General features: G+C 40.5%; 1 protein-coding gene and 1 non-coding gene across 2 annotated transcripts in view; both read right to left on the bottom strand.

Annotated features, from left to right (window-relative positions):
- The window catches only part of GSAP (gamma-secretase activating protein), a 91,327-nt gene extending 81,627 nt beyond the window's left edge, over positions 1–9,700 (bottom strand). Inside the window, exon 1 of the mRNA XM_061165169.1 lies at positions 9,526–9,700. Within this exon, the coding sequence (XP_061021152.1) occupies positions 9,526–9,634 (109 nt within the window). The 5' untranslated portion in view covers positions 9,635–9,700. The remainder of the gene's footprint in view (positions 1–9,525) is intronic.
- A 16,474-nt stretch (positions 9,701–26,174) lies between these two features.
- Positions 26,175–26,246, bottom strand: TRNAC-GCA (transfer RNA cysteine (anticodon GCA)). Its single transcript has one exon. It is a non-coding gene; the product is annotated as a tRNA-Cys (tRNA).
- Between the last annotated feature and the right edge of the window lie 1,360 nt (positions 26,247–27,606).

The raw sequence follows: 27,606 nt of genomic DNA, 5'->3' as shown, positions 1-27,606 counted from the left end.
TCAGATGTTAAAATATCATGTTGATTATGACAAATACCAATATTCAGAAAAAAATATGCAAAATACCCTATAAATCAGAGCAAATTTCAGCCTGTATTCCTGATTAAAAAGGAAAAATCAAGATACAAAATCAGGATAATTGGTGAGCTCAATCCCTGCAACTGGAGCTGGCAGATGAAAACATTTAGAGAGGCAAAGAGCGGGTTCACTGAGAACCCAGAAATCATCCTGTGCTCTCTCTTCCCAACTCTTCAAAGAAAGAAACTGCATGGATTTTCTGCAGACACGGCAAAGGGAGGGGCAAGTGTTGCTTATATATGTGTATATACAGCTTTCAATGTCTAGTGAGGTATCAGAAACACTTCTCAATGATTAAAAAAAAATAATCACTTGGTCTCTTAGAATAACAGTATGATTCAGTTAGCTTACTGCTGAATAGCAAAGAAAAGGTAAACAGAATGAACTGTTTTCCTCTATCATACTTACAATAGGAAAATGGGTAATTACTAAAAAATCCTTTAAGGTAGATTTTGCAGACACCTAAAGAGAATTTCTGTGAGTTATTTTTCATCCTGCATATGACTCAAAACTCCTGGAATGGAATGTGTCAATATTTCGCAAAGTATTTTTTTTTCTTTCCAGATTATAAGGATGCTCGGACTTTCTCAAAAGTACACTTAAAAGGTTTTAACTAAGATAAGAAACTGCTTTATAAGAATCTTGCCAAGAAAATCCAATTTCCTTGCAAAAGCACACCTATTTTCAAATCACTGTAATAAAGAGGAAAAAAAGTCTTCAACAAGTGCAGATTACAACAATTGATATATGCTTATTCCATTAAATCAGTGGTTCTCAAGGCTGGTTGTGTTAGAATCATCAGGGGAAATTTTAAAAGAACATGGATGCCCAAATCCTGCCCCCAAATATTCAGATTTTTTTTTGAGCTGGTGAAGGTCCTACTCTCTCCTGTGTGTGTTTTTAAGTTCACTTTGCCATTCTAATGGGCAGCCAGAACTGAGAACCACTGAACTACATATATACGATATACATTAAACAATATTTATTAGACAGCACAATTATAACCAGCTTATAATGTAATCATGATATACAGATTTGAAGGAAATAATAAAAATTATGCCTTTATGGGTCTGTTAGGGAGCAATGATTGCAGTTTTAAATAATCCTGCAGTTAAGCTCATGGTTCTCATCTCTAGGACATTTGCATTAGATAAATTTGGCAATACTGGAAATCCAGAGACTGGCATCTCACCACACACTATAAACCGGCAAGCCCTTCCTCTTCAGATTAGCTGCTCATGTTTTAGACACACCCTTTTAAAGACTTATTTAATAACCTCTTTGCTTATTCATTCTGACTATTCTCCCACAGTTCATCATTGGAAAGTCCAGAGGAGGAAGTTTAGCAATTTCAAATGAGGAAATGTGGTTTAATTTTACAGTTTAGTTAAATCAGAGTTCATGAAGAAAAAATGTAGCATTTTGATAGATACTTGCATAAAAGTAAATCTATTATAAAAAAAATAAATAGATACTAAAGGTGTTGGCAAAGTCACAGCTCATGTGAAATTTAAGCTGGTTTGCCACATAGTCTCATCTAGCTCAATGTATTCTTTGCTAAACATCAGTGATTTCACTTTAAAAGAAGATGTTTAGCAAGTATGCAGATATGGTTTCCAATTGCTATGAAATAAGATAAATCTCATATAAAAGTATTTCTTTTCTTTCCAATGACTATGGGAGCATGGGAAGTCTCACAGCCTTATACAAAAACTTGAACTAGGTTCTAAAACACAGATCAAGGAGTGTTAAAATATGATTATACCCATGACATTTCTATTCTGTAAATAATTCACATAAATCCTCCTGCTCAACATGACTAGATGCTATAACTCCTAAACTTATGAAGTAAACATCATTATGTGACTTATATTTCATGTTCTGGATAAAATGAGGAAAATCAAGGGTGGGGTGATGAAGCCACAAAGAGAGAAGAGACTCAGAAAAGAAGACTAGGAGAGTAGGGGAAGGAACAGTGAACAGGAAGGACAGTGGCAAGAGACTGAAATGATAAACAACAATCATGTGACAAAGCCAGTCTCTGGCCCCCAGATCTGTCTGGGGGTACCTAGGAGGCAACAGCAAAAGCACTACCCATGAGACAGTCACCTGGTACAATATATCACTTCCCTGGAAAAGATGAATAATTACAATACTAGAAAGGATAATCAGTCTGGAATATTACTAAATTCTAACAAATTCACAAATCTAGTACTAATCGAAGTGGACAAGGAGACACAGGAATGGAAACCCACATTCTTCCTGGTCTTAAGTATATGTGCCATTGAAACCTCAGAAAATTCACAGACCATAGACTTCTTCTTAAGTTTCCTGAGGATCTGATACATCCCAAGAGGAGATTAAGCATTAGACACAAAAACTAATATATAAAATCTATTATATTGCTACATACCAGTAATAGTACATATAATGTTTTTAAATGTGCCATTTTTGAGAGCAACAAAAACAAATAATAGCCCAGGAGTAAATCAAGCAAATCTTCATGGAGAAAATTTTAAGACTTGTTAAGAGTCATAAAAAGACTCTAAATAAATAACAGGCTATATACTTTGTTCACAGTTGGGAAGATTTAATATTGTAAAGATGCAACTTCTCTCCTAGCTGATCTATAGATTCAATGTAACTCAAATAAAAAATCCAACAGACTTTTTGGTGAAATCTGACAGGCTGATTCCAAAATCTATATGTAAGAACAAGGAGCATGAAATAGCCAAGGGGATCCCAACAGTGACTGAGGTGAGGAGACTTACTCTACCATTTACCAAGACTTAACAGAAAGATAGTTATTAAGATGTCTTCACCTTATATAGACCAATGGAACAAAACTTAAAACCCAGAAAAGAAGACTCACACGCATACGGAAACATGATGTGTAAAGGAAGTGGTTTTGCTGTCAATGAGAAAAGGTAGGGCTATCTGGTTAGTGACCGTGGAACTACTAGCTATTAACAAAGAAAAACAATGCAGTTTACAAAAGAATATTTTAACACATGTAAGCCAAAAAAAGGCAGAGGAGCCCAAGATCAAATTGCCAACATCCGTTGCATCATTGAAAAAGCAAGAGAGTTCCAGAAAAACATCTATTTCTGCTTTATTGACTATGCCAAAGCCTTTGACTGTGTGGATCACAATAAACTGTGGAAAATTCTGAAAGAGATGGGAATACCAGACCACCTGACCCACCTCTTGAGAAACCTATACGCAGGTCAGGAGGCAACAGTTAGAACTAGACATGGAACAACAGACTGGTTCCAAATAGGAAAAGGAGTACGTCAAGGCTGTATATTGTCACCCTGCTTATTTAACTTATATCCAGAGTACATCATGAGAAATGCTGGGCTGGAAGAAGCACAAGCTGGAATCAAGATTGCCGGGAGAAATATTAATAATCTCAGATATGCAGATGATACCACCCTTACGGCAGAAAGTGAAGAGGAACGAAAAAGCCTCTTAATGAAAGTGAAAGAGGAGAGTGAAAAAGTTGGCTTAAAGCTCAACAATCAGAAAACTAAATAAGATCATAGCATCTGGTCCCATCACCTCATGGGAAATAGATGGGGAAACAGTGGAGATAGTGTCAGACCTTATTTTTTTGGGCTCCAAAATCACTGCAGATGGTGACTGCAGCCATGAAATTAAAAGACGCTTACTCCTTGGAAGGAAACCTGTGACCAACCTAGACAGCATATTAAAAAGCAGAGACATTACTTTGCCAACAAAGGTCCATCTAGTCAAGTCTATGGTTTTTCCAGTGGTCATGTATGGATGTTGAGAGTTGACTGTGACAAAAGCTGAGTGCTGAAGAATTGATGCTTTTGAACTGTAGTGTTGGAGAAGATTCTTTAGAGTCCCTTGGCCTGCAAGGAGATGCAACCAGTCCATCCTAAAGGAGATCAGTCCTGGGTGTTCATTGGAAGGACTGATGCTGAAGCTGAAACTCCAATACTTTGGCCACCTCATGAGAAGAGTTGACTCATTGGAAAAGACCCTGATGCTGGGAGGGGTTGGGGACAGGAGAAGAAGGGGACGACAGAGGATGAGATGGCTGGATGGCATCACTGACTCGATGGACATGAGTTTGAGTAAACTCCGGGAGTTGGTGATGGACAAGGAGGCCTGGCGTGCTGCGATTCATGGGGTCGCAAAGAGTCGGACACAACTGAGCAACTGAACTGAACTGAAGCTATAAATAACAGCAAAATAAAACCATGTAAGGACCACCCAGCCTAAAAAACAGATATCAAGACTACTTCTAAAGGTTCCAGTGTTCCCCTATCTGATTCCTATTTCACAGAAATACATTCCAGATGAATTTAAAAAATAACAAAATTCAAAATGAAAAGCTTTAAAGCTTTTAGAAGTTAATATAAAAATGTCTTCATGGCTTCTAAGTTTCTTTAAAATATCCCAAAAGCACAAACCATAAAGGAAAAACACTTACAAATTAGACTACATTATAATCAAGAACTCATTTATCAAAGGTAACTACAAACTGAAAAAAACAACAAATACTTGCAACATATATGATTAACAAAGGACTAGAATCCAGAATGAAGAATGCCTTAAAATCAATATGGAAAAAAAAACCCACAACAGAAAAATAGACAAAAGGATGAACACCCTATTGAAAAAGAAACACAGATAGTCAGTTAAGTATATAGAGATGTTCAACCTCAGATCATAAAGAAGTATTATTTACTTCTGACACCAGTATGACAAGAAATTAAACACTTGGAAAATTCAAGAGCTTGTAAAGATACAGAGTACCAAAATATTTTGATAACACAAATGATACAAGTATTTTACCCAGGAGGTCACCCAGTGGATGAAGAATCTGCCTTCAATGTCTTGGATGCAGGAGACACAGGCTCTATCTCTGGGTCAAAAAGATCCCATAGAAAAGGGCATGGCAACCCACTTCAGCATTCTTGCCTGGAGAACCCACGGACAGAGGAGCCTGACAGGCTACAGTGCATAGGGTCGCAGAGTCTGACACAACCGCAGCAATTGAGCATGCAGGAAAAGTGAAGATGTGCATGGCCTGTGACTCAGCAACCTCACTGTCAGACATCTGTCGTGGAGGAGCTTGCACCAGGGGATGTGCACAAGGTTAGTAAAAGCATTGACTATAACAGCAAACCCAGAAACCTCCCGAAGGTCACCATCAGGAAAAGGATAAGTAAGCTGGGTTCCCTAGGGAACACCCTGAGACACTTTAGTACACAGGATATTTACTAGATTGTGCTTATTAAAGTAGGATTAATGTCTGTAACAGGAAGGAGAAGAAAGCACGACCGGGGCGGGGGAAGAAGTCAAGCTGCAATAAAGGTCCAGTGGCCTCAGGTGACGTTGGGGTCCTCCATCAAGGAAGCTCTAGAATTGAAATGAATTGCCACAGTTGTCCCATGTGAGTAAAAATGCCCAGGCTTTTATACCCTACCTGAACCCCTTATTAGAGGAGGGCATACCTAAAGGGGCATAAACTTTGTGATACAGCCCTCTGCCGAGGCCATCCCAGAAGATGCTGACGGCTGAGGGCTCTGATACCACATTCACAGCACCTAGGACAAGCCCGTCCTTGAAACAAAGATCTAAGCATTGCATCTTCATGCTTACCATATTGTATAGTCACACAAACGGAATACTACACAGCAGTGAAAAGCAATGCCCTACAGCAGTCAACATGGTGCTAGTGGTAAAGAACCCGCTTGCCAATGCACAAGATATAAGAGATCCAGGTTCGATCCCTGGGTTGGGAAGATCCCCTGGAGGAGGGCATGGCAACCCACTCCAGTATTTTTGCCTGGAGAATCCCATGGACAGAGGAGCCTGGCAGGCTATAGTCCATGGTATCACAAAGAGTCAGACATGACTGAAGCAATTCATCACACATCACATACCAGTCAACATGGCTAAATCTTACAATACTGAGAAGGAAAAAAAAGCAGAATTCATAGGATATTCTTTCAGTTAAAGTTCACAAACAAGAAGCTAACAAACACATGAAAAGATGCTCAACATCACTCATTATCAGAGAAATGCAAATCAAAACCACAATGAGGTACCATTACACGCCAGTCAGGATGGCTGCTATCCAAAAGTCTACAAGCAATAAATGCTGGAGAGGGTGTGGAGAAAAGCGAACCCTCTTACACTGTTGGTGGGAATGCAAACTAGTACAGCCGCTATGGAAAACAGTGTGGAGATTTCTTAAAAAACTGGAAATAGAACTGCCATATGACCCAGCAATCCCACTTCTGGGCATACACACTGAGGAAACCAGATCTGAAAGAGACACGTGCACCCCAATGTTCATCGCAGCACTGTTTATAATAGCCAGGACATGGAAGCAACCTAGATGCTCATCAGCAGACGAATGGATAAGGAAGCTGTGGTACATATACACCATGGAATATTACTCAGCCGTTAAAAAGAATTCATTTGAACCAGTTCTAATGAGATGGATGAAACTGGAGCCTATTATACAGAGTGAAGTAAGCCAGAAAGATAAAGAACATTACAGCATACTAACACATATATATGGAATTTAGAAAGATGGTAACGACAACCCTATATGCAAAACAGAAAAAGAGACACAGAAGTACAGAACAGACTTTTGAACTCTGTGGGAGAAGGTGAGGGTGGGATGTTTCGAAAGAACAGCATGTATATTATCTATAGTGAAACAGATCACCGGCCCAGGAGGGATGCATGAGACAAGCGCTCGGGCCTGGTGCACTGGGAAGACCCAGAGGAATCGGGTGGAGAGGGAGGTGGGAGGGGGGATCGGGATGGGGAATACGTGTAAATCTATGGCTGATTCATATCAATGTATGACAAAACCCACTGAAAAAATAAATAAATAAAGGAAAAAAAAGAAAATGAAATGATATTTTGCTTAGGGAGATACAGGTTAAAACTACAAATATATTTTCACATATATTAAAGTTTAAATGGTTGTAGGCAACAACACATAGATGGGAAATATAAAGAGAAATAGGATCAAACAGGGAGATCCAAGATCCAACAAAAGTCTTGCTATTGTTCTACTTTTAAGACAAGTACATGGTTTTGCTTTTATATTATTTATAGCTTACATGTGTTAAAATATTCTTTTGTATAACTGTTTTAATTTTTTTAAAGAACAAACATTTTCATCATTTATTTCAGGAGAAATAATTTCCCCAAAGTTCAACCCAGAACCAGGAAGAGAGGCAGTAACCAAATCTGGTCTCCTTATTTCTTAACCCCTTATTGACTAAAATGTTATCCCACTGAATCTCTGCCTGGCTAACTTAGCCTAGCTCTCTGGCTATTTTGCCAGAAATATGTCATACATCAGGAGTACTACTTAGCACCACTAAGAAATCTTCAACTGTATTTATTGATGTAAAAACATTAAGGCTTCAAATTTAGATAGCAAGTGTGCAGAGAGGAGACTTTACAATGGTATAATTATTCATAATTTACATTTGAAAAGCCAAGACTTTGAAAGGAAAATAATTTGCACAAATGTGTGGAGTCAGAGCTATGCTAGAGATAAAATAGAATTCCAGTTTCCTCTGCCAGTGCTACAAATTACAGCAGAAGAAGAAATAACTTGTGGGGGTTTTTAAGCTGCCACCACTAGTGATTATCAGAAGTAGCAATGTCTTTTAGTATAACAGGGCTAATATTTTTGCCAAGCTGCTCTGTAGGAGCAAAATACTACCAATATGAGAAAAGGCTGGTATTTCTAGTAAGTTTACTTTCTGAGGACCCAAGGGTATCTGCTGTTTGGTGGAATGTCAATGCACAAGTCTATATATCTTCACAGATGAATTAAAGACACAAGGAAGCCAAAACCTAACAGGCTCACACACAGCTTTTCAGTCACAACACATTACTGAAACATAAGACTGTGGCATTTCACACTTCATCTAACTTCTCATTCTTGAGCACCTACCACTTAGCTATATAAGGAGATGGTCCAGAGAAAAGGGGCTTCCCAGGTGACACCGTGGTAAAGAATCTGCCTGCCAATGCAGGAGACTCAAGAGACACAGGTTCGACCCCTGGGTTGGGAAGATTCCTTGGAGTAGGAAATGGCAACCAGCTCCATATTCTTGCCTGAAAAATTCCATGGACAGAGGAGCCTGGCGGGCTATAGTTCACTGGGTCACAAAGAGTTGGACATGACTGAGTACACAGGCCAAAGAAAGGACCACTTTGTGTTGAAAGGCACAAACCTTCAGAAACTAGACATCCAGGAGACTTTTTAAAATGCAGCACCACCACCCCCACCCCACCAAAGTGAGCCTTTACTAATAATGACACTAGTCATTAGTCAAACTCACTAGTCAAACTGGAGTCTTGAGCTAGACAAAGATGACTCTGTATTTGGAACCAAGAGAGCCAACATGCCAAAACAAGGAACCCTACAAATATTCTGCTAAAACCACAGGACAGAAAACTTTCTCCGGTGATGAGGGGAAAGGAGTTGTAGATACTGGTAATTTGATAGCCGTTTCCCAAAAATGCCTTCCAGCAGTCTACAGTGCTTAAGGAAACCAGAAGTGGGGGAAATACACTGAAGTGGCTAGCTCCTGTGCACACTAGGATTCCAGGGTATCATTGCTTAGAACCTGAATCTAAGCCCTGAAGATGCAACATTATGTGAAGCAAACTTCTCTTCTTACAAAACAACCTGAGAAATCACGGAGTTCCCCTTCTTTAAAGTTTCAATTGATCAATGCTGGGAAGGCTCAAAAGTCACTTTTCACTCCCTCAAAATCAAAGGATTTCTGAGACACATGAAAACCAAAGCCTCAACTGCGGGGAATGTATTCCAATCCACCCTGAGAAAATAGGGCAGGACACCTGAGCATCTTTTCTTTCTCATAAAGTGAGACCTTCCAGCCCCTAGTCTTGCTAGAGCCCCTACCCGGGTGACAAACCTTCTCAAAACAGGTGAGATGTGAGTGAAGCATAGAGAGCCACCCTCTCCCACGCCCCGCAGCCTTGCGCCAGGGGAGCACAGCCTGGGCAGCTGCTCCTCCTGCCTGATGAGATGATGCTTAGGGTACCACTAGTGTCCCCTGCCTTTCTGCTTAAGGTGACTTACTGTGGGCAACCAGTAAGCCAGAAGATGGCAGACTCGCCAGAAGAAGCAGTGTAGCTCGGCCGAGACTTTGCCCGGGGGCTGCCCCTTCAACCTTCACCCAGCGGCCCGGGGTGAGGATGGCAAAGCTCAGACTCTAAAGAGGGCAAGCTTCCCCTTTCAGGACCAAACTTCACAGGCTGGCAGGGGGCACAGGCTGCCGCTTTGGGTCGGTGCTCACCAGGGCGCAGCCCGAGAATCCCTAGACATGAGTGACTGTCCCGCCTCCACTCCCCCCACGGCCCCCGGCCCGCCCCGCCCCCCGGCCGGACGCGCGCCCACAGCACCTGGGCCGCCGCCTCGGGCCCCGGCGGCCGCTGACGCCGCCAGCTGCGCCCGCAGCCACGGGAGCACGTCCTTTCCGAGATCGAAGTCGGCGATCAGACGGAGAGCCATCGCCTGGACGCGGCCACGGGGCGGCTCTGGGGCCCCGCGCCGCGGGCATTCCCGGCCGTCCGCGCACCGCCGCGCCCGACTCCCGCCCCTCCTTCTCTCCCCTCCCCAGTCCCCCCCCGCCCCCCCGCCCCGCTTTCGGTTCCGCCGCCGCCCGGACCGAGAGGCCCCAGCACCGCCTCCGCCCGGCCCGCGCCGCGCACGCGAGCCCCGAGCCGTGCACACCCGGCCGGGGGGAAGGGAGACTGCGGCGCGGGGACCAGACCCCACCCGGCCCCAAACCCGCCGCTGGCACCCTCCAGGCTGAAGGCGGAGAAGGAGGATTTGGTCTTTTAAGAGCTGTGGATGTCAATGTATGGTAAAAACCACTACAATATTGTAAAGTAATTAGCCTCCCATTAAAACGAAAAAAAAAAAAAAAGCTGTGGCGATGGGGGTGAACCGATGGTTTCCAAATTATGCTGCACGTTACATGTGGGCACTGGGTATTTGGTTTTTTGTTTGTTTTTGTCTCTTTTAGTGCCCAGGTGAGTCCACTGTGCAACAAAGTTCAGAAACCAGTTGGCTAAAGAGAGGTAATACTAGCTGGTTCACCTGAGAAGTTTCAAGTTCATCGCCAGGGCCAAAGCAGGTGACGACTTGGGCTTATTCGACCCAATTTCAGGGTGACGGTGTTTTATTAGTATTATTTAGGTAGTCAGTGGCAGCGAGGAGTGTGTGAAGAAGATGATTCTATTTTAAGAGAGATGCGGAGACACTGGAAAGGGTCAGCTGGCTCAACATGAACAGGTCCTCTGCCTGTTTACCAGATTGTTCCCTACACTGGCTTCAACGAAGCTGAATTAAGGCTCCCTTTGCACTTTGTCTTTGAAAAGTGCTCTCCTTCCTCCAGGGTTATCTGTCACTTTGGACACCATCTCACCCCCATACAAGTACAAACAAGTCCAGTATTTTTGTTTGTTTGTTTTTAATCTTGCCACTCAGGTTTCTTTCCAACTGAGAGTGTTCTGTCACTACTGCTTGTTGTAGCTTTGGCACTGCGGATCCAATCCATCCTGAACATGAGTGCCAAGTTATTACTCTCCCTCAAAGCTGTCTTCATGTCCCTATGTAAAGACCTGGAGGAAAGCCGACCCCAGGAACAAGTGCCCATGCTTTACCTGACCCTTCCAGCCTTTTCACCTAGACCTTCAGTTCCAGGTTGGCCTGACTCCAGAAACCCTCTGATTCCATCTTCCCTCTCAAAAAAAAAACCAAAAAAACACCAGAGCCTTCCAAGCTGGATCCAGAAAGTCTTCTCACAGCTTCAGCCCCTAGTGACCTTCCTAACCCTGAACCTATAGAGAAGTGTTGCTAGTACACCTCATTTGACAATCAAATACCACATGGAGACACGAACTGAATCTTGCCTCTTGGCACACTTCTCTGCAGCAGCACACAGAAGTTGCTCGTCTGTTACTTAAGAATGAGTAAATGCAGTAACAGACTAAGGAGCTCTGTGTCACGTTTCTCCAAGTGAAGGTCTGAAAATATCTGCATTGCAGTCATCTGGGAAGCTGTTTTACCATGTGGACTCCTGGGCTCTAGTCTAGACCTGGGCAAGGCACAGAAAATGTGCATTTTAACCAGGGTCTTAGGTTGTAAAGAGCTGGATACGACTGAGCAACTAACAGCTTCATTTTTCTTTTAAGGTGATTTTTTAGGCTTGCTAAGATCTGAAAACTTCCTCTGTAAATAAAGATAAAAGAAACTCTTGATTTTCCCATACAGACCTGTTTTCCAGTTGAGGCAGTGGTTGATTTCAGGTAGTTCTCCACTCTCACCACCATATTCATAAGAAAATCATCCTACCTGTAAAGTAATGAAACTCTTTAACAGAAATGCTTACTCAGGCTGATAATATTGGGAGTGCGTAAAAGTGAGATCACTGAAAACCAAGAAATAAAATTTAAAAAAAAAGAACATAAAGAAGCTGAGAAATAATAACAAAGAGACTAGAAAGATACAGCCAACATCATAAAAACAGTATACAAATAGCTGAGCTTTGGAGATAATTCACTAAGGAAAAGACTAATGAATGGTGAGGTTTTTGTAATTGTTTAGTCACTAAGTCGGGTCCAACTCTTTTGTGAACCCTTGGACTCTAGCCTACCAGGCTCCACAGTCCATGGGATTCTCCAAGCAAGTATATTGGAGTGGGTTGCCATGCTCTCCTCCAGGGAATCTTCCAGACTTAGGGCTGGAACCCTGCATTGACAGGGGGATTCTCTACCACTGAGCCACCAGAAAAGCCCTGAAAGGTGACTTACTGGTTTACAATTTGTGGAAGGTAAATAGGAAAAGAATGCTGATGGATTATCCTTCAGCTCTAGAGAATGCAGAACTGGATAATGTCCTATCTTCTTTAGTTAAAAAGCTGCTTCTTTGATGGATGTGTTAACTTGACTGTGGTAATCATTTCATAATTTATATTTACATCAAACCTCACATTGCACACTTTAAATAGTACCTCCAAAAAAAAAAAGAAAAGAAAGCTGCCTCAGAATCATTAGGTACTGGAACTGTCTTTTGGATAGAGTAGGGATATTCTGCTTTGGGGGGGGGGGGGTGGGTTTAAGAATTAACCATCATCTTTCTTAATACCACAGCATAGCATAGAGTTGGAGATTTAAAGATCTTATAATCAAGACCTTTATTTTATAGATGAGGACACAGGCTTAAAAAGGTGAAATTAGCGTCTGGTCTCAAGAAGCAAAGCTAGTAGTTAACCACAAGGTTGGGGTCAGAACACAGGTCTATGGCAAACGGTGTTTGTGTTGATTATGTCCAGTGACTTAGAAGACTCAAATTACCATTCAGCCTGAGGATTCCTAGTTATACAAATACCACACCCTAACTGGAGTGGAATTCTGGGACCACAGTGAGAAATCACAGAATTTGAACCACATAACTTCCTCAAAATAGCCCAGGTTCTTTGTAGTTTCATCTCGAGTTTTAGAGTTGAAGAAAACTAAAGGAATTGGAAATGTGGGATGAGTGATTAATTTATAAATGAAAATAGTTTATCTAATAGAGATGTTAAAATTAAAAGTTTCACACACATTCTCCCAACCAAGAAAGAACTTCTGAAAGTGGGAAATCATACATGTTGATTTTGAAGAAGTTAGAAAATGGCCTATTTAACAAATCTAACAAAAAATTCTAAAATTGCAAGGATTTTAAGGAAAGGACTATAGATACTAGGTTTGAAACTGGCACTCATTGGAGCAATAAATGTGCTAAAAGAACATTTTTATTTGTAAGCTCAAGTGGTTGAAATTAAGTAGAAGTGAATCAATTAAAATCCAAACCTCATAGTTTGGAGGCTAATCCTTTGAAAGCACAGCTGATAATTTTTTCATGAAAATTAATAGAGGTTATCAGAAAACCCATTAGAATCTAAGTAATGCATAAGTAAGGTTCCTCTTCCTCAACAGTTAGAACCAGACATGGAACAACAGGCTCGTTCCAAATTGGAAAAGGAGTACATCAAGGCCGTATATTGTCACCCTGCTTAGAGCTTCTATGGGAAGTACATCATGCAAAATGCCAAGCTGGATGAATCACAAGCTGGAATCAAGACTGCTGGGAGAAATGTCAACAATCTCAGATATGCAGATAATACCACCCTAATGGCAGCAAGCAAAGAGGAACAAAAGATTCTCTTGATGAGGATGAAAGAGGAGAGTGAAAAAGCTGGCTTACAACTCAACATTCAAAAACTAAGATCATGGCATCCAGTCCCATCACTTCATGGCAAATAGATGGGGAAACAATGGAAACAGTGACTGACTTGATTTTCTTGGGCTCCAAAATCACTGCAGATGGTGACTGCAGACATGAAATTAAAAGATGCCTAATTACTTTGTCAACAAAGGTCCATCTAGTCAAGGCTATGGTTTTTCCAGTGGTCATGTATGGATGTGAGAGTTGTACTATAAAGAAAGCTGAGCACCAAAGAATTGATGCTTTTGAACTGTGGTATTGGAGAAGACTCTTGAGAGTCCCTTGGACTGCAAGGAGATCCAACTAGTCCATCCTAAAGGAGATCAGTCCTGGGTGTTCATTGGAAGGACTGATGTTGAAGCTGAAACTCCAATACTTCGGCCACCTGATGCGAAGAGCTGACTCATTTGAAAAGACCTGATGTAGGAAAGATTGAAGGCAGGAGGAGAAGAGGACGACAGAGGATGAGATGGTTGGATGGCATCAGCAACTCAATGGACATGGGTTTGGGTGGACTCCAGGAGTTGATGATGGACAGGGAGGCCTGGCATGCCACGGTTCATGGGGTCGCAAAGAATTGGACATGACTGAGCTACTGAACTGAGCAGAACTGAAGTCCTTGGAAGAAAAGCTATGACAAACCTAGATAGCCCATTAAAAAGCAGAGCTATTACTTTGCCAACAAAGGTCCATATAGTCAAAGCTATGTTTTTTCCAGTAGTTATGTATAGATATGAAAGTTGAACCATAAAGAAGGCTGAGCACCAAAGAATAGATGCTTTCGAACTGTGGTGCTGGAGAAGACTCCTGAGAATCTGTTGGACTGCAAGGAGATCAAACCAGTCAATCCTAAAGAAATCAACCCAGAATATTCATTGGAAGGACTGATGCTGAAGCTCCATTTGATACTTTGGCCACCTGACGAGACAAGTCAACTCATTAGAAAAGACCCTGATGCTGGAAAAGATTGAAGGCAGGAGGAGAAAGGGATGACAGAGGATGACAGGGTTGGATGGCATCACCCACTCAACAGACATGAGTTTGAACAAGCTCTGAGAAGCTTGGAGTGCTATAATCCAGGGGTTGCAAAGAGTCAGACACAACTTAGAGACTGGACTGAACTGAAGATTCTTCTGAACTTTCTAGGAAATAATATAAGTTTTGTAATTATAATATAATATAAGATGATAAAGTACTTACCATAAGGTGGCTTCTTATGTAGATATTGAGAATGCTGCTTTCCTGTAGTAATCTGTTTCTAGCAGAAGTACTTAATACATTTTTAAGTAGTATTTACTGTGGTAATCATTACTACCCCTCATCCATCCATTTGCCCCCAGTAAGGTGGTGACAGTTCCTCTTGCCAGTGACTGATTGGGAATGGGCATGTGTACTAGTCAGGATTAGATCCACCAGAAGTCAATGCAAACCCAAATTAACAATGAATTAAAGACACGGGTCTTACTTTCTCACCTATCTGGAGGTAGGTAGTCCAATGCTCGTTAAGGGCAGGTCTCTGAAATCATCAGGGACCCAGGCTTCTTCCAGGTTTTTGATTATGTCTTTGTCGTCATGGTCCAAGGTGAATGTGAAAGTTTCAGCCATCATGTCTGCATTATAGAAATCAGAATGAAAGATAAAAGAGAATGCTGCCTTCCTTTTAAAAAATAATTCCCACAAGTTCTACATAACATTTTTATTTACATTTACATGGAAATAATTTACAAGGAATTTAATTTAAAATTAAATGACTAGTCATAAAGTCTGATAAAAAAAATCAGGATAATATTACTAAAGGAAATGGGGAGAACAGATATTTAGAAGCAACCAGAGGCCTCTGTCATGGCATGAAACCTGATTCTGGACAATGGGTTGTAAGGAAACCTCTAATATGGTATTTCTGGGAAAGATTTCTCTATTCCTAAAAAAAAAGAAAAAAAAAAAGTCATGAGAAATCTATAAAAGCTTGTATCTATTTCAAGGCCTGGATATGATTCCTGGAACTTCACCAGTCCTGCTACTAGTCTGAAGAGGGAGTCAACAGATAGAACTGGGTAGAGCCCAGAGAACTGCAGAGAAAGAGGGCCTTGGCCTCTCATTCTTGATGCCGGCCCTACCTTGGCCTTCTTGATATTAGAGATAACAAATTTCCCTATTGTTTAAACAAAATTGAATCAGACTTTTATTTTACTTGAGGCCAAGGCTCTCAATTTTAAAGGCCTATCATTTTGCAATTTTCATAACTTCCACCATAGAATCCTACAGTCATAATAGGTTTTGAACACATTAGGACACATGGTCCTATATTTTTGTATTGTTCTTATTAACATAAAATAATATTAAGGGAGTAGGCTTACCCAATCAAAAAATGGGCCAAAGAACTAAACAGACGTTTCTCCAAAAAAGACCTACAGATGGCTAACAAACACATGAAAAGATGCTCAACATCACTCCTTATTAGAGAAGTGCAAATCAAAGCCACAATGAGGTACCATTTCACGCCAGTCAGAATGGATGCTATCCAAAAGTCTACAAGCAATAAATGCTGGAGAGGGTGTGGAGAAAAGGGAACCCTCTTACACTGTTGGTGGGAATGCAAACTAGTACAGCCACTATGGAGAACAGTGCGGAGATTCCTTAAAAAACTGGAAATGGAACTGCCATATGACCCAGCAATCCCACTGCTGGGCATACACACCGAGGAAACCAGAATTGAAAGAGACACGGGTACCCCAATGTTCATTGCAGCACTGTTTATAATAGCCAGGACATGGAAGCAACCTAGATGCCCATCAGCAGATGAATGGATAAGAAAGCTGTGGTACATATACACAATGGAATATTACTCAGCCATTAAAAAGAACACATTTGAATCAGTTCTAATGAGGTGGATGAAACTGGAGCCTATTATACAGAGTGAAGTAAGCCAGAAAGAAAAACACCAATACAGTATACTAATGCATATATATGGAATTTAGAAAGATGGTAATGATAACCCTGTATGTGAGACAGCAAAAGAGACACAGATGTATAGAACAGTCTTTTGGACTCTGTGGGAGAGGGCGAGGGTGGGATGGTTGGGAGAATGGCATTGAAACATGTATATTATCATATGTGAAACAGATCGCCAGTCCAGGTTTGATGCATGATACAGGGTGCTCAGGGCTGGTGCACTGGGATGACCCAGAGGGATGGGATGGGGAGGAGGAGGGAGGGGGGTTCAGGATGGGGAACACATGTACACCCGTGGCGGATTCATGTCAATGTGTGGCAAAACCAATATTGTAAAGTAACTAGCATCCAATTAAAATAAATAAATTTATATTTAAAAAATAAAATAAAATAAAAAAGGGGAGTAGGCTTGGAGGGAAAAAAACTCAGATAAGCAAAACATTAGTTTCAGAGCCCTGATAATTTAATAACCTCTGGATCAGATCACACTTAAAACTCACTCAGCAGACTTTTTAATTGTAAGAGCCAATACATCTCCTTTATTATGTAAGCCAGTTTGGACTGAATTCTTAGTTATTTCTGCTAAAATCACCCCAAGTGGAGATTCTCTAAATTTAATGAGCATACAAATCACCCGAGGATCTTGTGAAACTGTAGATTCAGACTCAGCAGGCTGGGGTCTCCAATTTCACAAGTTCAGAGGTGATGCTGATGCTGGTGGTCCACAGCTGACACTTTGAATAGCGAAGTCCTGCTACCTCATGCAAGGATCTTTCCATTTGTGTACTGCTACCTTACTTTCACCAAGAGAGGGCCAGGTAGGAAAAGGCTTGGATGGGTTAGCTGTGGTGACATCGCAGAACTAAAAATCTCGGTCCAGAGAGAAGTCTAAAATGGGGGTAAGTACTGATTCCATAAATTAGAACCAGACCACGGGCCACAAGTTCTAGCAGCAAATTGCAGAAATCAGAAGCTGAAGGGAGGAAATTTTAGGAAACAGAAAAGGATCTTTGCCCAGGACTTTTAGAAAGCAGAGCATGGACAAAGAGTAAAGTGCTACCACTTCACAAAGTGAAAGTTGAAAGTGAAGTCACACAGTCATGTCCGACTCTTTGCAACCCCATGGACTGTAGCCTACCAGGCTTCTCTGTCCATGGGATTTTCCCCGGCAAGAGTACTGGAGTGGATTGCCATTACCTTCTCCAGGGGGTCTTCCTGACCCAGGGATTGAACCAAGGTCTCCTGCATTGCAGGCAGACGTTTTACTCTCTGAGCCACCAGGAAGCCACACAGGAGAGATGCAAACACCGGCAAGAAAAGAGGTAAAGAGTGGATCAGACTGCGCATTTTAACAAGACCCTGAATGATTCACATGCCTGTTAAAGTTTGAGAAGCAGTGTTCTAGCTACTATATGCTTTAAATAAGAGTTGTTTTCTTTCTTTCTTTGTGACTGAGTTGTTGAGTTCCAAGTGTGTGTGGATTTGGTGCAGAAGTAGAGATCTCACTCCAAGAAACAGGAGACAAGTGGTTCAGAATTACAAGATTCCTTGCAAGGTATACCTACTCTGTGCATATCACAACACAGTGACCCTGAAAGAAATAAAGGGATTTCCTTCTTTGTGTTCATACTTTACACTGTTTTACTGGATGTGGCTTCAGCAATATAGAGATCTACACAACAGGAAATGAACAAAGATGTAGCTTTTCTAGGGAATCTTTAAAAATGTACAAGATGTTCAAGGTGGATAATTTGTATGTACCTAAATCAATTCCAAATTCTGTTATAATAGGATGTTTTTGCAGTCATGTTAAAATTCTGTCCTAAACGTGAAAGTGGAGCACACTGAATCCAACACACTTCTTCATCTAAAACAGTAATCCTATTTCCTGTATTTAAAAAGAGACAAAAGACATAGTCCTATTTCTTACCATTTACAAATGGAATTCTAAAGATTGTCTCAACCATTAACAATAGTTAACTCTGGGAAATATAATTAAAGTTTTTTTAAAACCTTAGCCACACATGAATTTTTTAAATTTTTAAAAAAATATTTATTATTTATTTATCATTTTATATAATAAACAGCTTAAATGTAATATTTTGTCATTGTTCAGTCACTCAGTCATGTCTGACTGTTTGTGATCCCACAGACTGCAGCATGCCAAGCTTCTCTGTCCTTCAGCATCTCCTGGAGCTTGTTCAAACTCATGTCCATTGAATCGGTGATGCCATTCAACCATCTCATCCTCTGTCGTTCCCTTCTCTTCCTGCCTTCAATCTTTCCTGCCATCGAAAGGTGGGATGCATGAGACAAGTGCTCCGGCCTGGTGCACTGGGAAGACCCAGAGGAATCGGGTGGAGAGGGAGGTGGGAGCGGGGATCGGGATGGGGAATACGTGTAACTCTATGGCTGATTCATATCAATTTTTTTAATTTTAAAAGCTAGTTTAAATTAAAAAAAAATTATCTTCACTCTGAATTTGTTAATAAAATTATTGTTCAAGCTTTCAGGAACATCTTCCTGATATTATGTGCAAATCTTTGTCCTGTGTGTTGTGGAGATGGCTGTATGCTTAGGGATATCGTATATGTTTGTACAGGTTTTCTTAGAGAGCTGACACTTTCACAGCAGTGATTGATAGAATAGCTGTTTAAATCTGCTTGCTTATCATTACAATGTTAGTGTGAGAGTACTTTCCCTGCAGTTTGTTGAAAAGACTGACATAGATCCTGTAAGGAAATGCTCTGGACAATAATAGCCCTATGATTAGAAGGAATATAGAGGGCTGACATTTAACAAGATGGACTAGACAACAGTTAGAACCCATTCTAAAGGAATTATACCTGATTTAATCAGGGCATAGGGAAGAATTGGTGTGAAATAATCAGAATGGTGCTAACTACTTCTGACAGCAAGAATGCTTCCCCAATTCCTTTTTAAAGTTCAACTGATGAGTAAATATCATCTGTGTGGAATTACTATTTCTCAAATAGGAAGAACAGTGGTATGTATAGAATATAAAAAGATCATCTTAGAAGTATACAATCATGTGAAAGTTGGTTTGCCATCTCTAATATCTGGACTTTGGTATTACTTGTAACGACCAAGGGGAGAAATGTTGTTATATTCTCCCTCAGTCAGAAAGCACTCCATTTCTAAGGGGCTTCTTAGAGTTTTCTTTTATTTCAACTGTATCATTTTAACAGAAACTTAATCTGCTTACTTGTGATTTATTTAAACAAAGATGTGTGTTCCCCCTCCCTTCTTCTTCCTCCTTTTCTCTCCTTATTCTTTTCCCTTCCTCTTTCAAAAAGCCCTTTCCTCTTCTGATCCCAAACAATTCCATCCTCTAACCATCAGGTGGGGCAAAGCATTCACATAGCTAGAGTTGAGGGCAGGATGTTGGCCAAAATCTTTATTTCGGGGCCCAAGCAGGATGAAGAGGGTGTTCATGGCAGCGGGGGGAGAGGGTGGAAGGTGTCACCTAGCATGAGGTGTCAGAATCCAATCAAGATGAGCTGGGCAGGTAGGTGGGGGTGGTTGCTCAGTATGGGATATCAGCTTTCAGGTGGTTTGGGGAGGGCATCTGCACAGGGGTGGGTATGGCAGCCGAGATGGGAGACTGGCTACTTACCATGGGGATTGTATCAGATAAGTAAATATATTAAGAATGATATAAATCATGTTTCTCATTGGCAGGCAGGGGTGTCACCAGAAAAGAAAAAAAGGCTTAAGTAAACTCTGTAATATTGGACAGGACTTGCAAGTATTAGTGTAAACTTACAATTTTCTTTAGAGAGATGATGGTGATGATAGATAGAAATGTAGATGTGATATAAATGTGTGTATGTGTTCGATATACATATACACATACACTAGTTCCATCCATTGAAAGCCTGGGAGCAACAATACTTCCAGTGCCAGTGTACCTGTCTGGTATGAAAAAGAAGATGAACTGGAAACATCTCTTAGTGCCAGAAAGCAAGAATGTGCTCCAAGAACGATGGCAACATGTCAGGACATAGGAGCCAGTGTGAAGGAGATTCCCACTGGCTACACCTGGGACAATTTGAGCATCGAAATAATATTTATAATAAAGGATTGTAAACTGTTAAAAGATAAAAGGCATATTAAAAATTTAAGAGTTTATTTGCACAAAATTTCATTTGAATTGGGCAACACCAAATTGAAACTGGTTAAGAGCACTCCAGACATCCTGGAATGTGAAGTCAAGTGGGCCTTAGAAAGCATCACTATGAACAAAGCTAGTGGAGGTGATAGAATTCCAGTTGAGCTATTTCAAACCCTGAAAGATGATGCTGTGAAAGTGCTGCACTCAATATGCCAGCAAATTTGGAAAACTCAGCAGTGGCCACAGCACTGGTAAAGGTCAGTTTTCATTCCAATCCCAAAGAAAGGCAATGCCAAAGAATGCTCAAACTACCGCACAATTGCACTCATCTCACACGCTAATAAAGCTCAAAATTCTCCAAGCCAGGCTTCAGCAGTATGTGAACCGTGAACTTCCAGATGTTCAAGCTGGTTTTAGAAAAGGCAGAGGAACCAGACATCAAATTGCCAAAATCCACTGGATCATCAAAAAAGCAAGAGAGTTCCAGAAAAACATCTATTTCTGATTTATTGACTATGCCAAAGGCTTTGACTGTGTGGATCACAACAAACTGTGGAAAATTCTGAAAGAGATGGGAATACCAGACCACCTGACCTGCCTCCTGAGAAACCTGTATGCAGGTCAGGAAGCAACAGTTAGAACTGGACATGGACCAACAGACTGGTTCCAAATAGGAAAAGGAGTACATCAAGGCTGTATATTGTCACCCTGCTTATTTAACTTATATGCAGAGTACATCATGAGAAACGCTGGGCTGGATGAAGCATAAGCTGGAATCAAGATTGCCAGGAGAAATATCAATAACCTCAGATATGCAGATGACACCACCCTTTTGGCAGAAAGTGAAGAGAAACTAAAAAGCCTCTTAATGAAAGTGAAAGAGGAGAGTGAAAAAGTTGGCTTAAAGCTCAACATTTAGAAAACTAAGATCACGGCATCTGGTCCCATCACTTCATGGGAAATAGATGGGGACACAGTGAAAACAATGTCAGACTTTATTTTTTTGGTCTCCAAAATCACTGCAGATGGTGATTGCAGCCATGAAATTAAAAGATGCTTACTCCTTGGAAGGAAAGTTATGACCAACCTAGATAGCATATTAAAAAGCAGAGACATTACTTTGCCAACAAAGGTCTGTCTAGTCAAGGCTATGCTTTTTCCACTTGTCATGTATGGATGTGAGAGTTGGACTGTGAAGAAAGCTGAGCACTGAAGAATTGATGCTTTTGAACTGTGGAGAAGACTCTTGAGAGTCCCTTGGACTGCAAGGAGATCCAACCAGTCCATCCTAAAGGAGATCAGTCCTGGGTGTTCATTGGAAGGACTGATGCTGAAGCTGAAACTCCAATACTTTGGCCACCTCATGCGAGGAGTTGACTCATTGGAAAAGACCTTGATGCTGGGAGGGATTGGGGGCAGGAGGAGAAGGGGACGACAGAGGATGAGATGGCTGGATGGCATCACCGACTTGATGGACATAAATTTGAGTAAAGTCTGGGAGTTGGTGATGGACAGGGAGGCCTGGCGTGCTGCGATTCAGACATCTGAGTCAGACACGACTGAGTGACTGAACTGAACCGAAGAGCACTCCAGTAGGGAACAACATAAGGAAATAATTGATTGGCTCTAGCTTCAACCTGGTTGGCTCTTTGTAACTGGTAACGCTTAGGTTTTGATTTCATAATCTTGAGGGATATATGGGCTTAGATTCTGGTTTGCTTACATAGGCTGCCATAGCATTAGATTCACCGCAGTCTAATGGCCTCCCTGTTTAATTAATCCAACAAATCAAATAAAGCAGGAATACACACACACACACACCATAATACACATAAATAAAAGTCTGATGCAGAGCAGGGTATCTAGCTAGTTTCCGAGTACCACTCCACAAAATACTGGTTAAGCCTCAAATATATCACTGAAACCAAGGGATCAAAGTAAACAATATTGGTAATTAATACAAACAGAAATTATAGGATAAAATCATTTCCAAAAATTATAACTTTAATCATGAGAAAACATCAGACAAACTCAATAGAAGAACGTTCTACAAAATAACTGGACTGTTATCTTTGAAAGTGTCAAAGTCATGAAGAACACTGGAAAACTGAGGAACTGTTCCAGACAGCAGGTGGCTGAAGAAACAAGACAGCTATGGACAAGACTGTAACCTGGATACTTCGCTATAAAATTCATATTGGGTCTAAATGCTAGAGAGGATGTGAAGGAAAGGGAACACTCCTACACTGTTGGTGGGAATGTAAATTGGTGCAAGCAGTCTGAAGCTTCCTCAAAAAAAAAAAAAGAAACTAAAAATAGAGATCGTATGATCCAGCAATCCCATTCCTGGGCATATATTCAGAAAATCTGAAAAGATACATGCAACCCAAGGTTTATAGCAGCACTATTTATAATAGCCAAGACATGGACACAACCTAAGTGTGCATGGACATATGAATGGGGAAAGAAGATGTGGTACAAATATACAAAAAAAAAAAAAGAATCAAATAATGCCATTTGCAGCAACATGCATGGACTTGGAGATTATCATAACAACTAAAGTCAGAGATAGGAAGACAAATATCATATGATATCACTTATATGTAGAATCTAAAATAAAGTGATACAAATGAATTTATCTATGAAACAGAAATAGACTCACAGAAAACAAACTTATGATTACCAAAAGGGAAGAAGGGAGGGATAAATTAGGAGTTTGGGATTAACAGATCCACAGTACTATGTGTACAATATATAAATAGTAAGGACCAACTGAATAACATAGGGAACTATAATCAATATCTTATAAGAAGTTATGATGGAAAAGAATCTGAAAAATAACATATATTTTTATATATACACATATACATGAAATTATATGAAACTACTACAACATTATAAATCAACTACACTTCAATTAAAAAAAATAAAGTTCATTATTGGGTCAACTGAATAAACTTGAACAGGTCTGAGAATTAGGCAGTAGTGATGTTTCAAAATTAATTTTCTCATTTTGATTGTTGTACTGTAGTTATGTAGGAGAATATTCTTGTTTGTAGAAGATACATACCAAAGTATTTGGAAATAATGAGACATCAGATCAGCATTTGTGCATGCTTAGTTGATCAGTAGTGTCCAACTCTTTGCAACCTCTTGGACTGTAGCCTGTCAGGCTCCTCTGTCCATGGGATTTTTCAGACAAGAATACTTGAGTGGGTTGCCATTTCCTCTTCCAAGTGATCTTCCCGACGCAGGGATGGAAACCATGTCTCCTATGTCTCCATTGCAGGCGGATTCTTTACCACTTTGCCACCTGGGAAGCCCATCAGATCAGCAATTACTCTCAAATGGTTCAGGAAAAAAAAATATTTTGGTGATACCCCCAACTTTTCTGTAAGTTTGTGATTGTTTTGAAGATGAAAAATATTTTAAAAAGCATAAATTTTATCAGAATGATTGGTGTTTCAAAAGTCTCATTATTTTCTATAGAAGTAAATACCATCTATTGTCTCAAGAGCAAACTTTAAATAGTGACATGAATGGATTTGATTTAAAACAGTGAATTATCAGAGGATGCGAAGATTTCTAATTAGATTGCATTGACAGAAATGCAAAGAAAATTATTAAACTTAGTAGTTCTTGTGCTCTATGAAGTGAATTCTCCAAAACTAGCTGAAAAGACACCATAGTCAATTAAAAGGAGAAGTATGATGAAAAATTTTTCACCTCCTACATGACTATCTTTTTTTCCTTAATAGGAATCTTCCATTACCTATTCTCAGGGGGAAAAAAAAAAATTCCTAAAATTAAACATTTTTTTCAGAGCAATCAGATGACTTTATTTCATAGGGAGACTGACGGCATAAATATAATAAAGATGTAAAAAGAATAAATATATATTACAAAAACATTTTCACTAAAAATGCACACATTGAATTTCATTAACAACACTGACCCATTTAAGAAGAAACGTGTAACAGATATTTGTGTGCAGCAGATTTTTAATGTCCAACTGCCATGTGTTCTGTACGTAGATTTTTTTTTTCTTCAGATTTCTAAGCACAGTGGAAACCACGAGAGAGAATATCTGAAGCAATTCATTAAAATCTTGGCAGCAGAGCCTGCAGCTCCTGTTTCCCTGAAAGCTGCCTTGACTGAAGCTGCAGTTCCCTCCACAGAAGCCTATTGTCACCGCCTATGGAGGGGCAACTCCTGCAGGGACTGCTTCAGCCAGTCCAGGGTCTTGAATAAATAAAAATACATAAATAAATTACCATCTCGAAAAGCGGTGGTTTAGTGTGCTCTTTTGAATGTTCCTGGGAAAACAAATTTGATGAAAATGAAATATTCTTGCCGTACGATGTGAAGCTTCGATTCAGTGGATTCCAGTGAGTGTCAGCTATAGGGGGAAGGGACATGACAGGCTGTCCTTCAGCTGTTGAATCAGACGAACCTTTTTTCTTGGACAAGATTTCACAGTGAAAATATGCTGTAAGTGATCTAAAATGAAAGAATTTTTACCTGTTTGTGGTTCTGGGTTTGTTTTTGTTTTTATTCTTGCTACTGTCCCCTCCACTGGGCTTTGGTAATTAGGGCTGGGAATTTCCTGATTCCAGAGCTCCGTGGTAGCCTTTTCCCTCCCTCCAGTTTCCTCCCAGTGGCCTATCTCTTTAGTGTCTTTGTGCTCAGTACAAAATAGTCCCTGAAAGCATTGATCAAAGTTCTATGAATACACACTGACTCATTAACTGCTTGAAGATCTTCTTCATTAAGTAGCTTCTTTTTAAATTTTGGTGATGGTTTCTTTTTTTCTTACCATGAATCATAATACACAAAGGGAACATGACTTGACAGAAAAAATCCATATCATAGAAAATATTTTTGAAAAAGATTTTACTGTGCCAAAAAAAAAAAAAAAAGGAAGCCTCTGATCCTTTCTCTTTGTGCATGCTAATAATACAGATTACTTCAGAGAAACAGAAACAAGCCCAGTGCATTCAAAAGAGGATCCCAGCAGTTAATCACCAAAATGACAAGGCATTAGTCCTCTTTAAAATCCCTGTTATTTACTGAAAATAATTTAATAGGTGGAAGTGAGATCTGCAGGTAATTTAAAAAAAAATGTTTATTGAAGAGTCCATGAATGTTCCCCCATATGTCCATTTAATTGTTTGAAATATGTAATTTAAACCCTCTTCATTCACAAAAATCCAAACCTTTTCCAAATTTTGAGATTATACCTCCTCGCACTGCAGAATTTTTCTTTAAAAATATGATCTGTATCTATGTCATTATAGCGAAGGCTGGTCTCTGGACCTTCACTGGAAGAGAGACTAGACAGAAAAATACAAGCCAATGCGAAAGAGGTATTTCTTCATCCTGCATGGAATTGAACACCATGGAATGCCTGGAACTAATGGCGGCCTGAAGCCTGTAACGAGTCACCTTCTCCTTCACGGACTCCACCTTTCCAAACGCCCATCTAATCTGTGTCTACCCTTGGGAGCAGATAGTACAGTTCCCAATCAGGGTATTCTCTGATAGTATCAAAAGTGAAAGTAAAAGTGAAGTCGCTCAGTCGTGTCTGACTCTTGGCGACCCGGTGGACGGTAGCCTACCAGGCTCCTCTATCCATGGGATTCTCCAGGCAAGAATACTGGAGTGGGTTGCCATTTCCTTCTCCAGGGGATCTTCCCGACCCAGGGATCGAACCTGGGTCTCCTGCATTGCAGGCAGACGCTTTAACCTCTGAGCCACCAGGGAAGCCCGGTAGTATCAAAACTCACTGCTTAAGAAAAAGCCTAATATCTACACCAGGTTGGTCAAACGCTCAGCTGAGTCTCAAGAGGGCGAAGAATTTCAGGTATTTAAAAAAAAAGCATATGTTTATTCTCTACATCTGTGTCTCTATTTCTGCTTTGCAAATAAGTTCATAAGTATCATTTTTCTAGATTCCTCATACAAACGGTATTTGTTTTTCTCTTTCTGACTTCCTTCACTCTGTCTGATAGTCTCTAGGTATAGCACAGGCAGTGCTACTAGAGCTCAGTGGTGACCTAAATGGGAAGGAAATCCAAAAAAGAGGGGATACATGCATATGAAACTCCAATACTCTGGCCACCTGATGCGGAGAGCTGACTCATTTAAACAGACCCTGATGCTGGGAAAGGTTGAAGGCAGGAGGAGACTGGGACGACAGAGGAAGAGATGGTTGGATGGCATCACCGACTCAATGGAGATGAGTTTGAGTAAACTCTGGGAGTTGGTGATGGACAGGGAGGCCCGACGTGCTACAGTCCATGGGGTTGCAAAGAGTAGGACATGACTGAGCAACTGAACGGAAGTGAACTGAGTAACCAAGGAAACACAAAAATTTTAACAGTGAAAGATACCCTGTATAGCCAGGTAAGACACATCCTACAAAGCCAATCAGGAAAATGGAATAGAAGGTTAAGGAATATTAGGGAGTTTTAAAAAACAGTTCACTTATACTCCCTAATCCCCACTCAAAAAGCAAACAGTAGGTTTACCACATACTACTGGATAAATGCCTGAGAATCCTTTAGGGGTAGTTAATCCCTTCTAAAATTCAAGCAATGTTGCTAATTTTTTCTTTAAAATGTCTTCATCTTAAAAAAAAAAAAAAAAGATGGAAAGGAAAAAGAAAATTTAAAAATGCCTTCTTCGAAACTTCTTTCGTTGTTAAAAAAAAATCCTAACTCCCTGTGTACTGATGATATGGAATCCAACCCTGCTGTCCTGTCCTTCAGAAGTCTGCAGTGTATTCTGTAAATAATCATCTCATTAAAAAAACATAAAGACCCAGCTGCCTCAGACAGCTGGATCTAAGTTTCCTCTTTCTCTCTCATATATTTACATATTAATTTTAAACCATAGGTGTAAAGTCAAGTCTGCTCTCTCCCAGTCTCTCTTTGATGTTGCAAAGATCAAAGGCTTCCTAAGGGAAGGTCTCTTGCAGGGAATATTGATTCCAAGTATGATCGGTCCTCTGAATCTGACTGCTAAGACTGTGTGAGGACAGAAGTGCTCTGTGGGCCTCAGGAATTTGGCCATACTGCCCACCACTCTCCACCAAAGCCTGGGGTGGGGATGGCACTTCCTA

The sequence above is a fragment of the Dama dama genome, chromosome 18 (genome assembly GCF_033118175.1).
Source record: "Dama dama isolate Ldn47 chromosome 18, ASM3311817v1, whole genome shotgun sequence".
Lineage (NCBI taxonomy): Eukaryota > Metazoa > Chordata > Mammalia > Artiodactyla > Cervidae > Dama > Dama dama.
This window is presented reverse-complemented; position numbering and strand designations above follow the sequence as displayed.